General features: G+C 35.1%; 1 protein-coding gene across 1 annotated transcript in view; it reads left to right on the top strand.

Moving 5' to 3' along the window:
• The window catches only part of ALCAM (activated leukocyte cell adhesion molecule), a 221,757-nt gene that overhangs the window by 200,963 nt on the left and 5,228 nt on the right, over nucleotides 1-15,566 (top strand). The window contains exon 16 of the mRNA XM_017895735.1: nucleotides 15,297-15,409. Coding sequence (XP_017751224.1) covers nucleotides 15,297-15,384 — 88 coding nt within the window. The 3' untranslated portion in view covers nucleotides 15,385-15,409. The remainder of the gene's footprint in view (nucleotides 1-15,296; nucleotides 15,410-15,566) is intronic.

The raw sequence follows: 15,566 nt of genomic DNA, 5'->3' as shown, positions 1-15,566 counted from the left end.
TTTTTTTTTTTTTTTTGGTATTGTTTACTGAAATCCTTAACAATTTAATGATATACATACCATTAACCCCATTTTGTAGTATCTAAGTCTCAGTGGGGTTAACCTGCTCAAGATATCATAAGTAGTATCTTATTCTAAATTCCATATAGTATTTTCAAATCTATTTTTCTCCCTTACCAGGACTTTTTTGGAATTAAAATTTTAGCTCTGACTTTGATTGGCTGCTGGCATTTAATTGGTACTATGGGGGAAAGGGCATGATCTTAAGGGCAGGGCTGACACAGCCTGTCTCTCTCCACTTGTATGAGAAGTCAGACTAATCCAAACATTGACTTCTCTCTCTTGCTCTACCCATGACCTGGCAGGCTGCCAGAAGGGAGAAAAGAATATACCTCACTATCTTATCAAACCATAAATAATAGAGGGGACTTGACAGGAAATAATGTGGAAATGCCGGAGTCTCCATCTAGTCAATCATAGGGTCACTGGCCACTCACAGAGCAGCACCATCCATGGCCCTCTCCTCTTCTACTGCGTGTGACCTGACAGTTTCCTCAAGGAAGAAAGAGCTTGCATCAAAATATAATGTGTTCCTATTTCAAAATGTCCTCTCTATATATTCATTTCATTTTATTTTTATAGAAAAGATCACACTTATTTTAAATACATTTTCCAAAGGTGAAGGAACAAAAACATCCCATTCTCTGGCATGAGCCAAGCTGTATGTGTCCCATCATCTGCCCTAAAGAAACATTTTGAGCTGTGATGCTGAGTGCATGCAGGTGGCATCCTGTTTTCATGCATATTCAGTATAGTTGCATTTATTTTGATCCCCCAGCCTTTTACCTAATGGCTGTCATATTCACTATTGACCAAGATGGAAAAGCCATTTTTTCTGTTTTCACTGAGGACACAAGCATTCCCTATTTCTTTGTAGAGTCTTAGAAATTCTAAAGATATAAAATTGTAGTGAGGAGTTTCTTTGTAGAGTCTTAGAAATTCTAAAGCTATAAAATTGTAAGTTGTAGCAATAAGACCAACTATTTATTCTTCTCTATTTCCTTCTTCAATCAAGAAATTGCTGACAACTCTCAGTGGGGATTAGTGTCCTGCTCTCCTCCTCTAGTTTGTCATTAAACTTGGCCCAAGGGGAGACTCCTTCTACTGAGCTGTGACCAAAGAAGGGGAAAAAATAACCATACTCCTGGGCATGACCCTAAATACCTGCACAGGTGTCAATGGCCAGTTTGCCAGAAGTGGTAACTCTACACTGCCAAGATGCCAGTCCTAAATACCAACAGCTCTGGTACCTTCTGTGGTGTGAGGCAGGCATGCTCACGGAAAACACTCCTCTAACTATCAAAATATAAGGATTCGTTACACCCCGTCTAAGAGAGTTTTCAATTTGTTATACAAACTGAAAGCCTGCTTGGAAAACCTAAAATCTCATGTACTCTTTTACGTGTGAATCATTTTAACTGAGTATTGCTTTGGTTTTCTAAATATAAAATTATATTATAGCATTTTATTGAACTTTTCCAAATGATACCAACCAGATTGTGATTTACTGGTTGCACCTACCACTGTCATCCCCCTTCACTTTTCCTGCCTCCTCCATTCTCTCACTGTACCATTGTTCAATTAAAGGTATACTTAGGGGATACCCACAAAGCAGTCCCCTACCCCTTTTGAGATCTCAAAACAAGTATAGAATATTGGGAAAATCTCACCAAGAAAGGTTTTAAATCTTCTGAAAATTTATTTGAAAGTGACTTTAGCCCTTTGAAGGCACTGCACTTAAGGGAATTTCACAAAATGAGGAGTTGAGACCTAGATTTAAATTCTCTTCTGCTACTCAGTAGCTTTATGGCCTTGGCCATTAGCTCCCTGACTCACCTTCAGTTTGGTGAGGCCCTGCATGTCACCTGCCAGCTGCTTTCACATACACTATCACATTTATCCTCACACCAGCTCTGCGAGGAAATCCTGTTGTTTTCCCTATTTATAGATGAACAAGCATGCTTAAGAGGAGGGATTGTCTAAGATCTTGGAGCTCAGACTTAACACATGAGGATAAAAACGCAGGCTTTCAGACCCCAAGGCTAAGAACCCTCTCTGCCTTGAAGCTTAGACTAAAGGATCACCTTTAGTGCTTCTTCGCACGGTAACTTACTATGATCCTGTAATTTAAATTTTCTCTCATATTTAAGGTTGTTAAAAGAGGTACCAATGAGAAAATTTTAAATAACCATCATAATGTACATTTTATAAATTATAAAATATAAAGGTATATATACCGTATATATACATATATGTTTTAAAGCCAGCCAGGTTATGGTTTTTTGTTATGCTATTATAACAAAATACTATAAACTGGGTGGCTTTAAAGAAAACAAAAAAAGAAATTTATTTCTCACAGTTCTGGAGACCGGGAATTTCAAGATCAAGGCACCTGCAGCAGATCTAGTGTCTGGTAAGGGCCTACTTTCTAGCTCATAGAGGTGCCTTCTTGCTGTAACTTCACATGATGGCAGGAGGCAAGAGAGTTCTCCAATGTCCCTTTTATGAGGGCACTAATCTCATTCATAAGGGCTCCACCTTTATAGTTTAATCATGTGATGGTCATGTCATCTATTTCAGGGGAACACAAACATTTAGTATATAGCAGTGACTACTACTCCTGTCAAGATATAGAGCATTCCATCACCCCAGAAAGTTCCATTAGACTGCTTTTTTGTCCAACCCCATCATTCCTGTCTCCTTAGGAAACCACTGTGCTAGTTGTTAAGATCAGAGGTTGCTTGCCTAATCTTGAACTTCATACAAATGGAATTATAGAGAAGGCACTCTTTTATATTGGGCTTCTTCCCCTTAACATGTTTTTGAGATTATTCATGTTGTTACATATATTAGTGGCTTCTTTTTTTATATTGCTGATAGTGTTTAACCGTTAGAATATGCCACATCTTTAAAATCCATTCTCTTCTTGGACGTCTGGATAGTTTCCAGGTTGGGCTTCTCTGAATAGTATGGCTAAAATAAACATTTTTATACAAGTGGTTTTTTTTTTTTTTTGGCCATATGTTTCTGTTCTCTTGGGTAAAAACCTAGGAGTGGAATTGCTTGATCTTCCGGCAGACATTTGTTTATGAGAAACTACCATGCAGATTTCCAAAATAGTCATCCTGCTTACAACTCCCACCAGTCGCATATGAGAGTTTAAAGTTCCTTCGCATTCCTGCCTAAATCTGGTGTTATTCTGTTGAATTTTAGCCATTCTAGGAGGTGTGAATTAATAAATAGTTTTGGTTTTAGCTTGCATTTCCTTGAGATCTAATAATTTTAAGCTCATAAATGTATTAGTTATTTTATATCTTCCTTTGTGAAGTGACAATTCAAATCTTGTGCCTATGATTTTATTGATATTTGTCTTTCTGTAATTGATTTGTAAGAATTCTTAACATATTTTGTATTAAAATCCTTTGACATATATAGATATATTTGAACATTTTTTCCTAGTCTGTAGCCTGGTTTTCCTGTACTTAATGCTATCTTTTGATGAGCAGAAATTATTCCTTTTGATGAAGAACAGCATATCAATTTTTCCTATTATGTTAGTGCTTTTTGTGTCTACTATATGAAATCTTTGCTCATCCCAAAGTGGCAAAGGTATTTTCCTATGTTATTTCCTAGAAACTTTTAAACTTTGACATTTAAGGGTATGATCTATCTAAAATTTGGTGTCTAGTGTGAGATAAAGGTGGGATTTTGTTTGGTTTTTGGTTGTGCTATATCTATTTATCAAGCCATTCCAGCACTTTGTCAAAAGGACTTTCTTTCAGTCTTAACACATTTGTCAAAACTTAACTTACCATAATAGTAGGAGGCTTTCCACTGTGATAATCTTCTGGTTGTTTCAGAGATCTTATTTCTTTACGTGTTCATATAAATTTTAGCAACTTGCAAATTTCTGTGCCACAAAAAAAATTTTGTGGCATTAGCACTGCTTTTAATATACAAACAAATTTGGGTAGATTTGATAACCTAAAAATATTTGGTCTTCAAATCCATGATCATATATCTCTTCATTTACTTGGCTCTTTTCAATTTTTTCTTAGTAATATTTCAAATTTTAAATGTAGATACTTGATATGTCCTTAAAAGTTTATTCCTGTATGTTTATATGTTTTGCAGCTATTATAAATGCAATTAATTTTGTAATGTTTCATTTTTCCTACTAGTATGTGAAAATGTGATTACTTTTTTATGTTGAAATGTATACTACCATCTTACTAAATTACCTTGTTAGTAGTTATATTAGTTGTTTTGTGGATTCCCATGTAAACAATGATTGCATCTGCAAATGGGGATAACTTTACTCCTTCCCATCTTCTTTATGTGCCATTTATCTATTTTGCTTGCTTTTTTGCACTCATAGGCAGCTCCAATACAAGTCTGAATAGAAATTGTTCAGAACGGACGTCTTTGCATGTTTCCAATCTTAGAGGGGAAATTGCTCAATAGTTACCATTATGTATGATGCTAGCTGTATATCCCTACCCAGAGTTAGTCAAACTGCAGAGTTAAGGGTATAGTTCTCCAGATTACCTAGTCTGCCCAAGAATTCTGACTCCACCTGCAAGGAGTTAGGGTCCAACCACAAAGTAAGAGGGAAGAGTACACACAATATCACCCTTACTTCTGACACCAAATGCAAGTTTTGGTGTTTCCCAAAACAGTCCTCAGGTTTGATAATTGACTAGAAAGATTCACAGAACTTACTAAAATTTTTATATTCCTGGTTATATTTATTACAAGAAGATGTTATGTTAAAAATCAGCCAAGGGAAGAATAAATAGGACAGAGTCTAAGAGATTCCAAATGTGAAGTTTCCATTGTCCTCAGGGATACATTGTTCTACCAGCATCAACGTGTGATGAAAGCATGGAGTATGGCCCACCTGAAAGGCTCACCCAAACTTTAGTGTCCAGAGTTTTCATTAGGCTTTATTACACAGGCATGATTAATTGGTTGAACTTAACCTCCAGCCTGTCTTCTCCTGAGGTCAATCTGATATCACATAGCTCAAAGTTCCCTCCTTCAACTATGATTGGCCTTTCTGGTGTCATTTTACCCCACCCTAAGACTGATTAGTGTAGAAGGCCCTGCCCTGAGACATCACATTAGCATAAGCTATCAGGTATAATTTAAGGAAGCAACATAGATAAGAAAGCCTGTATAACTCATAAAATTCCAACTGTTTAGATGTTGGCTCCCAGCAACTGAAAACAAAGGTCAGATCTCTCTTTGGATGAAGCCAAATTCTTTACTACAAAATATCCTTTATCAGGTTGAATAACTTTTTCACTATTCCTAGATTACCAGTAGTTTTTATCACAAATCATGGAATTTTCTCAAATATTCTTCTATATCTATTAAAATAATCATATTGTTTACTCATTAATATTGTAAATTACATTCATTGATTGTCGAACGGTAAGCCAGTCTTGCATTCTTGAAATACATCTCAGTCTATTATGATGTATCATAATTTTTATATATTGATGGATACTATTTACTAACATTTTATTAACAATTCTTTTGTCTATGTTCATGAAGAATATTGGTCTGTAATTTTCTTATAACATTCCCATCAAGTTTTGGTACTAGAGTAATGTGGATCTTATAAAATGGATCAATAAAAGGGCCCCATCCTCTTCTTTTTCCAAGTTTGTTAATTCATTAAATGTTTGATGGAATTCAATAATAAAACTAACTGGACCTTGCGTTTTCTTCATGAGAACTTGCTTCAAAACAAAATGTAATTTTTTTTTTTTTCTTCTGTTTAAGACAGAGTTTCACTCTTGTTGCCCAGGCTGGAGCGCAATGTCACGATCTCAGTTCACTGCAACCTCTGCCTCCTGGTTTCAAATGATTATCCTGCAGTAGCCTCCTAAGCAGCTGGGATTACAGGCATGCTCCACCATGCCTAGCTAATTTTTGTATTTTTAGTAGAGACGGGATTTCTCCATGTTGGTCAGGCTGGTCTTGAACTCCTGACCTCTAGTGATCCACCCTCCTCAACCTCCTAAAGCGCTGGGATTACAAGCATGAGTCACCGCACCCGGCCAAATTTCAATTTATAGATATAGGGTTGCTTCTTTTTGAATAAGTTTTGGCAGGTTGCTCAATAATTTATCCATTTCATTTAAATTATTGACATTTTGCAAAAAAAAAAAAAAAAAGTAGAATTTTTTTATCCCTTTTATGCCTGTGGGTTCTATAGTGATAACACTTTTTTGTTATCTGATATTGCTAATTTTTTTTCTTTTATCTTTCTTAGTCTTTATTATAGGGTGTTATCAATTTTCATAATGACCTCAAATAACGTTTTGCTTCGTTTTTTATCTCTATTGCTTATTTTTTATTATTTTGCTCTTATAATGACTACTTTTTTCTTATTTAGATTTCCACTTTCTCTCTTTTCTCTAATTTCTTGAAATAAAAATTTCGATTCTTAGTGTTAGCCTTTCTTCTTTTATAAGACAAGCATTGAAATTATAAATTCCTCTCAGCACTGTCACCTGTATTCCACAAACATTGGTATGTTGTATTTTGGTATTCATTCAGTTAATGTTTCTCTGTGGTTTCTTCCTTGAAGTCAAGTGACTAGACCTGTATTAAATTCCAAATATTTCTCATTTAATTCTTTTTTGTCAACACAACCTACTACATAATCTTTTAGTCTTTCAAAGTACATTGAGATTTATTTTTTGGCCTAGCATGCAGTTTTTCCTTGTGAATACTCCATGGACACGTGAAAAAAAACTTATTGGGGGCTTATGGATGTAGTGTTTTATAGTTGTCAGTTAGGATTAGGTTAAGGCGAATAACGGTTTATTTAAATCTTCTTACCCCTACTTACTTTTTTTAAATTATACAAAATCACTTCACATGTTATATAAGAAGGTAACAAGCATACACTTCCATTTCCCCTTCATGTATTTTGTGCCATTGTTGTTAATTTATCTTACTTCTAAGTACTAAGCCTCACAACCCACTGTCATTATTTTATGCTCTGCGGTCTATTATGTGTTTTAAAAATTAAAAGTTATGATAAAACTTTCTTTTGTATCTACTTATTTACTCCTTCCAGCACTCTACTTATTTTTAGTGGATCTGGACCTTTGTCTATCACTTTCATTCTGAAAAACGTCGTTTGACATTACTAGGAGTGCATGTCTACCGCCAGTAAATTCTCTGAGGTTTCATTTTTATGATAATGTTCTTATTTCATTTTTAATTTTGTTTGATATTTTCATAGGTACAGATTCCTAGGTTGATACTTCTTAGAATATTGAGCACCTTAAAGATGTGCCATTGCCTTCTGGATTGTATTGTTTTTAATGAGTAGTTGGATTTTGGCCAGGTGTGGTAATGCACACCTGTAGTCCTAACTACACAAGGAGATCAGTCATGTGGGTGGCTCACACTTGTAATTCCACCAATTTGGGTGGCCGAGGCAGGCAACTTGCTTGATGTCAGGAGTTTGAAACCAGCCTGACCAACATGGCAAAACCCTCTCCCTACCAAAAATTCAAAAATTAGCCGGGCTTAGTGCCACACTCTTGTGATCCCAGCTATGCAGGAGGCTGAGACATGGGAATCACTTGAACCTGGGGGACAGAGATTGCAGTGAACTGAGATTACACCACTGTACTCCAGCCTGGGCAACAGAGCAAGACTTTGTCTGGAAAGAAAAAAAATAAAATAGAGGCTAAGGTGTGAGGATCACTTGAGTCCAGGAGTCCAAGGCTACAGTTAGCTGTAATTGTACCACTGAACTCCCGGCTGGGCAAACAGAGCAAGACCCCATCTCTGGAGAAAAAAGAAGTAATTGGATATTATTTTTCACTGCTTTTGAAAATTTGGAAAAATTTCCAGGAATTTTTTTATATCTGTTTACCCTCCTTCTTTCTTCATAAGACTCCTGGTATACATATATTAGACTTCTCAAAATTGTCCCACAGATCTGTCTCAATTTTTAACGCCTTTGCTTTTTTGGAAAAGATTCATATTGCATAATTTATATGTCTATAACTTAATTGTCACTGATTTTATTTCAGTTGCAATATCTGATCTTCCAGTAACCCCATACATGAAATTACCATTTCTGATCTGTGTTTCGCAGTTCTAAATATTCAACTTTATTTTCAATCTTCTCTTTCTCTTATTATTATACTAATGTTTTCCTTTAAACTCTTCTAATCTTCTGTAATTCCTATTTTCTAATCCTTGACTACTAATTCAATTATTTGTAGGGTTTTATTAACTTTTTTTCTCCTAATTATAGGTCACATTGCTCTATTTCTTTGTATGTCTAGTAATTTTTGTTTGGATGTTGGAAATCTAGATGTTATATTATTTTGAATTTTGTTTGGCAGGTAGCCAAGTTACTTATGGATCAGCTTAACTTTTTTGGAGCTTGGTTTTAAACTAGATTAGGATGGATGTATCCAAATTAGTACTTGGAGAAAAAATCAAAGGAATGCTTATGTAAATTTCTCATGCTGTTTTCTTTGCATAATTCTACCTCTTTCCTGCAATTTTCATCATCTCCTTCCAGCCAAGTGTGATTTCTGCCTCCTCAACTCAGTGAAGACTCTGTTTTCTGCTTGGGTCCTCATTTTTGGCACCACCAGAAAATACTTCCAAGCACAAAGCCTGGATTGTCATCGAGTGCAGCTTGTGACTTTTCTCTTAGAAATCACACAGATCACAGTACTTTGCTACCTGTTGTCCAATGACAGAAAATACTTGTTCTTTTATCCTTTTTCTTAAAAATACATGTTTATGGCAAGAGAGCTAGCCCAGTGAAGCAACTGGAACATCTGTGGATTTTAGTATTCAAGAGAGGTCCTGGAACCAGCACCCTGCAGATACCAGGGACAACTGTACTATTTACTTCATCAGGATCATACATATTAAATGTTGGTGTAATCGTCTTATCAATTATTGAGAAAGTGATATCAAATTATTCACTAAAGACTGCATATTTATTTACTTCTCCCTTCAGTTATGTCAGTTTTTACTTTATACTTTTATTAGGTACATATACTTACAATTGTTATAGCTTCTTTATATATGAAAGCTTTTGTAATTATGAAATATCTCTCATTATCTCTGGTAATATGCCTTGCCATGAATTTTACATTGTTTGATGTTAATATAGCCACACGGCATGTGTATATGTAGTATTTACATGTATATCTTTTTATTTTCAATTATCTCTTTATATTTAAAATTCATCTTTCATGTAGAGTAAGAGAGCAAACTCTGACCTCGGGCTGTTGGTTAATTTTATAAATAAAGTTCTACTGCAACACAGTTATGCCCATTTCTTTATATATAGCATGTTTTATTTTCATGCTATAATGGCAGAATTAAAAACAGTTGGAAGAAAAGCCACATATCCTGCAAGCTTAAAGTATTTACAAGTCTAAACCTTTAAGAAAAAGTTTGTTAACCTCTGGTGTAGAGCGTTTTGTAGAGTCTTGCTTACTTTGTACAGTTTGACAATCTTTGCCTTTTAACTGGAAGAGTTCACCACGTTATATTTAATTATCAGTTATATATGTAAGACCACCTCCCTATCTGTTTTCTAGGTATCTTCTGTCTTTCCATCCTGCCTTCTTTTGAATTACTCAATTAAGTTTTATATATGTTTTTTATATATACATTTTAATACCTCTACTGGCCTTTTAACTGTACCTCTTTGTGTTTGTTTATTGTGCTTGCTATAAGGATTACAATAAGAACTCAAAACAATCTACTCATGTTAAAAATTTAAGATTTTTTTTTTTTTTTTTTTTTTTTTTGGCTCTGTCGCCCAGGCTGGAGTGCAGTGGCCAGATCTCAGCTCACTGCAAGCTCCGCCTCCTAGGTTTACGCCATTCTCCTGCCTCAGTCTCCCAAGTAGCTGGGACTACAGGCGCCCGCCACCTCGCCCGGCTAGTTTTTTGTATTTTTTAGTAGAGACGGGATTTCACCGTGTTAGCCAGGATGGTCTCGATCTCCTGACCTCGTGATCTGCCCGTCTCGGCCTCCCAAAGTGCTGGGATTACAGGCTTAAGCCACCGCGCCCGGCCAAATCTAAGATTTTTGAAGCATAATCCCTTTTAACTTCCTCTATCTTTGTTGCTATTATTGTCACATCTATTTTGTCTGCATATATTATAAAGATCAATTATGTTTTACATATATATGCATATAAAGCATACATATTAAACTGTTAGTTGTCTTTTAAAATATTTTACATATCTACAATATGTATTATTTTATTCTTTCTCACATATCTGAGTTCCCATCTGATGTTATTTCCATTCAAAGAACTTCCTGTAGTGCTTCCTTTAGGAAAGGTCTGATGGTGATATTTTTTTCTACTTTCTTTCCATTTAATTTAATATGTCTTTCTTTTCCCTTTAAGTGAAGGATCTTTTCACTGATGTAAAATTTTGGGTTGAAAACTTTTCCTTTCAGCATTTTAAAGACGTTTAATTATCTCTGGTATGCATTTTTTTCTGATGAGACATCACTTGTTATTTATGTTATTGTTCTCCTGAACAATTTTTCTGTGGCACTTTCAAATATTTCTTTTTATATTTGCTTTTGGTTAGTATGTCTATGATTTACTTGAGTGTGTTTTTCTTTTTGCATTTCCTCCTTCTGGACTTCTGAGCATTTTGGATCTTCAAGTTAATGGACTTCATCAAATCTTCGAAATTTTCTCATTGTTTCTTCAAACATATTTTTGCCTCATTCTCTTTCTCTTCTATTTGACTTCAAATCCACACATGTCGGCATATGTTAGCCTGCTCCCTGTCATCTCACAGGCCACTGAAGATCTGTTCACTTTTCTTTTTTTTTCCACTGCCCTGGACTCCATCTCCTCACTTTTTTACTGTTTTCTTTCTCTCTGTTTTCTAGAAACTGTAACTTACATTTTTTTTCCTTAGGTTCACTAATGCTTTCTTGTGCCACTTCCAATCTGATGTTAAGTGCATTTAGTGCATCATTCAGTATCAATGTTCTAGTTTTCAGTCATATAATTATTTTTGTTCACATTTTTTGCTGCTGATATTTCCATCTGCTCTGTCATTGTTAGCATCTTTTCCTTTAAGCCATTGAGTGGGTATTATAATAATTGACTTAAAATTCTTGCCTGCTGATTCCAAAATCTGTCAATCTGCATCACCTAAGGACATTCTCTGGACTTTGTGTTACATTTTTCTATTCTGTATATGTATTGAAACTTTTTTATTATATAATGGATTTTGTGGGTGATATGTTTTAGATTATAATTTCTGTTATATTTTTCTAAAGGATATGAGTTGTTTTTCCTAGCTGACAATTAAGTTACTGGCTAATTGCTCTCTACTGTCACCTTGTCCTTGTGATGGTTAATTTTACAGTTTGTATTCCATGTCTGTCTTAGGATGAGCGTCTAGTGTCTAGTTCTTTTTTCTTTTTTTCTTTTTTTCTTTTTTTGAGATAGAGTCTTGTTGTGTCACCTAGGCTGGAGTTCAAGATGTGCTATCTCGGCTCATTGCAACCTCCCCCTCCTGGGTTCAAGTGATTCTCCCACTTCAGCCTCCCAAGTAGCTGGGATTACAGGCACACACTACCATGACTGGCTAATTTTTGTAATTTTAGTAGAGACAAGCTTTTTCCATGTTGGCCAGGCTGGTCTTTAACTCCTGACCTCAAGTGATCCACCCACCTTGGCCTCCCAAAGTGCTGGATTACAGGTGTGAGCAACTGAGCCCAGCCTGTGTGTCGTTTTGACACATAGTCTTTCTTGGTTTTTCTGGAGTTTCAATACAAAGACTGATGTGTTACTAACCACTTCTGGCTTGGTGAAGTTCAACTCCAAACTGTGTGGGTAGTGCCTAAAGATCTATCAGATTTCTAAGCCTTCTGGTATTGCTTCCCTCTAAGCTCTTTGAAATTTCTCCCACATATGCTATTCACGGGGTCATCCAAGGAGCTTATCATAGTTTGTACACAAATTTGGAATTCTTGCCACCCTGTGGCTGTCTCCTTTCTAAGATTTTTCCCGCTTGATTTCCAGCTTTTGTTCTACTTAGTCCATACCTCCCAAACTGAGAAGTGCCCTCAGAGGAAAAGTCATGTAAAATTTTCTTTCAATTTCTATCTTATTTTTGTCACTCTCAAATACAGTCAAATAGTTCATTCTGTACTTTTCTGAGGGTTTATAATTGTTATAAATATAAGCGTTAACAAAGTATAATTTGTTTTTTTTTTTTTCGGTATTACTCAAAACATAACTCTTTGTAGTCCATGCTTTATTTCAAGGTTATGTAATCATTTGCACACTTAATGAGGATATGGCTTTATTCTTACCATACAAGTCAAGGCAAGTTGAAATAAATTAAAATTGCAATTTATATTATATTAATTATATGCAATTTATATTATATTATAGTAGTCACTGTCCTCATGTATTACATTGTTGATTTATTTCATTTTTTAGGATTTACTTACTGAATGTTGACTTTTTTATCTATCACTGTCTACTTGCTCCAAACAAGTTATAATTCTTACTTTAGATGAAAGGAGTGAAAGTTAATGAAATGAGTTTAAAAGAAAACAGACAAAAAGAGAAAGCAAAAGGAGAAGTAGAAAAAGAAGGAATGGAATGGAGAAAATAATTAGTAGGGTGAAAGAAGACAAGGGGAAGAAAAAAAGGAGAGAAGAGATTTTGGGGATTATGTGGCTTTTAAAAATTGCCACAATTCTTACTGATTTATAGAAATTATAGTTATTAGAATATAGAGTTAGTAGCTATTACAATAATCAAAGACATGTTTATGCATATAATTGTGTACAGAACTATCTGGAAAGGTTGGATTAACAATTACTCAAGTTCTGTCATTTCAATGTACTATTCTGTCCACTTGCTTATAAAAAAAAGCAGCTGGGTAGGTATGGACTTCATATTGGTGAGCACTAATATATTAAGGAATAGTAGAAGGAAATAGACATTTTATGGTCATGTCAGTTCAACTTAATAGAATAACGATCTGTTGGATGCCTACCATGTTCTAGTCACAGTGTTATGTGTTATGGATAAAATATAAATAAAACATGGCTGTTATTCTCAAAGATCTTATGTTCAAGTCAAGAAAACAAGATTTCTCACATCTCAGTGTTTCATGGGGCAGATGGATGGAGAACTGAGCTAAGAGCTTAAAGGCAAAAGCTGGATTTCTCTGCATTTTTAGAGCTAAAGAAAGGGATACTTTCTAGGATGTCAATTAGAAGCCCGAAAGAACCATGCCTTAGGAATAGGAGCAAGCCAAAGGTAGACCAAATTTTACTAACATTGCAGTGGGGCTCCAACATAGGTCAATACCTGATAGAATTGTGGTAATCTGCCCCTCAGCCTGACAAAGGAAAGGGGGAGCCGTATCTGATAGAAAATAGCATTCTGTAGAGTCTCTACAGTTCTTTTGTTGATCAGGTCAGCAAAATATAAAAGGACAAGATATGCAAAGAGTCAGGAAAATACAATCAATAATCAAGAGAAAAAATAAATAGGATAAGCAAACAACTGAATTATTTGAATATTGTAGTTAATAGATAAGGCAATGAAAATAACTACAAATAATATATAAGAAAATGTGTAAGAAAAGATACTCAAAAGAAATAAAAAGAAGAGAGAATTGAAATGCAATAATTAAGAAGATAAAAAGAATTAAATCTTTCAGTTTCAAAATGTCAATTTGATTTTAAGGTATCAAATTGACGTTTTGGAACCGAAAGATATAATATTAAACACTAACTTTACAGTGGATGAATTTAACACAAATGGGCCACAGCAGAGCACAGGAGAAGGAAACTGGAAAACATAGCAATAGAAGACACCCAGATCGAAGCACAGAGAGGAAAAAGAACAACCAAGACCAACAAGAGCATAAGAAACATGTGGAGACGTCTCCACACAATGTATAAGTTGTGTATAAAATTGAAATTCCAGAAGAAAGAAAGAGCAAGAATAGCAATCACCAGTAAAATAAATAAATACATTATGGTTTATCCACCCTATGACATCCTATAGACCAATGAGAATGAACAATCTATAATCATATGCACCATTATACATGTATGTCACAAACTTAAGGTTGAGTTTACATAAAAGGCAAACACAAATGAATGCATGTGAGATGATTCCATTTATGTACAAATTACAATAGCAGGTAAAACTATTATGTGAGAATTCAGGTTGTAGTAGTCTTTGGGCAGTGTAAGCCCTGCAAAGGCTTATAGTGGTCTGCAATTGTCTCTTATTCTGGATGCTGGGAGGAAAGGAAGGAAGGGAGGGAGGGAGGGAAGGAGGGAGGGAGGGAGGAAGGATGCACTCTTGGACATACAGCTACCATTTGCTCTGATTTCTCCTAGTTAGCTACAAAACCTTAATTGTATAATTAAGAAAACCTGATTTCATGTCTTAACGAATAGAGTCTAGGCATGGGTAATCATAGTAGCTGCTAAGGCATTGGTTTTCAAACTGTGGCAGGCAGTGGAATCATCTGAGGAGTTAACAGAGATTGCAGGTCCCATCCCCACAGTTTCTGTTTCTGTTTCTGTTTCTGTAGTTCTGTAGGGCCCAAGAATGTGCATTTCTCACAAGTTCACAGGGGATGCTGATACTGCTGGTCTGGGACCATAATTTGAGACCATAATGTTAGAGTTGCTGTAGCTTCGGTTGTCTTCTATCATAAACTTGGTCTCAATAATCTTGTTGCTGATGTATTCAGTAAAACAGAATCTATAAAGATAGACATAGGGCTTTGGTTCAACTGGGATACATGATAGGGAACACCAAAAGGGAAAAGGCCTTCATGAAATGTCCTAAGAAATTTTTTTGCAGAAAATTCACTTAGAACAAAAATTTATACTATCAAATGAGTTACTACCCAGAAAGTGGAGAGAAAAATAACCTAGCTAAAAACATGATGCAACAAAGTGCTGTATAGTCTGTGTTCAAAATTATTGATTTTTTTTCTTTAAGCATACATTTACTGCAAACCCATCACCAAGCTTATTTCAGTAGAATGTGCTCTGTTACCAGTCAAGGCTCACAGATGAAACTTTTGCCTAGTGGTTTGCTGTGAAACATTTGCTTTTCAAAGACACATGAATTCAAATCTTTAAATTAAATATAAAAGTTGAACATGTATGTGTCAATGTGATGAAGTTTATTTCTCTTACAGGACTGCATCAAAACATGTAAACAAGGACCTGGGTAATATGGAAGAAAACAAAAAGTTAGAAGAAAACAATCACAAAACTGAAGCCTAAGAGAGAAACTGTCCTAGTTGTCCAGGTGAGTAGTCTGTATGAGTTTCATAGAAATAATTCCCTAGCAAGTAGGAAACATCGTTAAAGATGAAAGCCTTTACGTTAAGATGCTTCATAATTACAGCTTTCAAAACAGGAAGAGAGGTTTTGTTGTTGTTGTTTTTTTTTCTTTTATTTATTTT

This window comes from Rhinopithecus bieti, unplaced genomic scaffold (assembly GCF_001698545.2).
Source record: "Rhinopithecus bieti isolate Rb0 unplaced genomic scaffold, ASM169854v2 scaffold_1422, whole genome shotgun sequence".
In the NCBI taxonomy this organism is placed as follows: Eukaryota; Metazoa; Chordata; class Mammalia; order Primates; family Cercopithecidae; genus Rhinopithecus; species Rhinopithecus bieti.
Note: the sequence above shows the minus strand (reverse complement) of the source record. Positions and strands in the feature narration are given on the sequence as shown.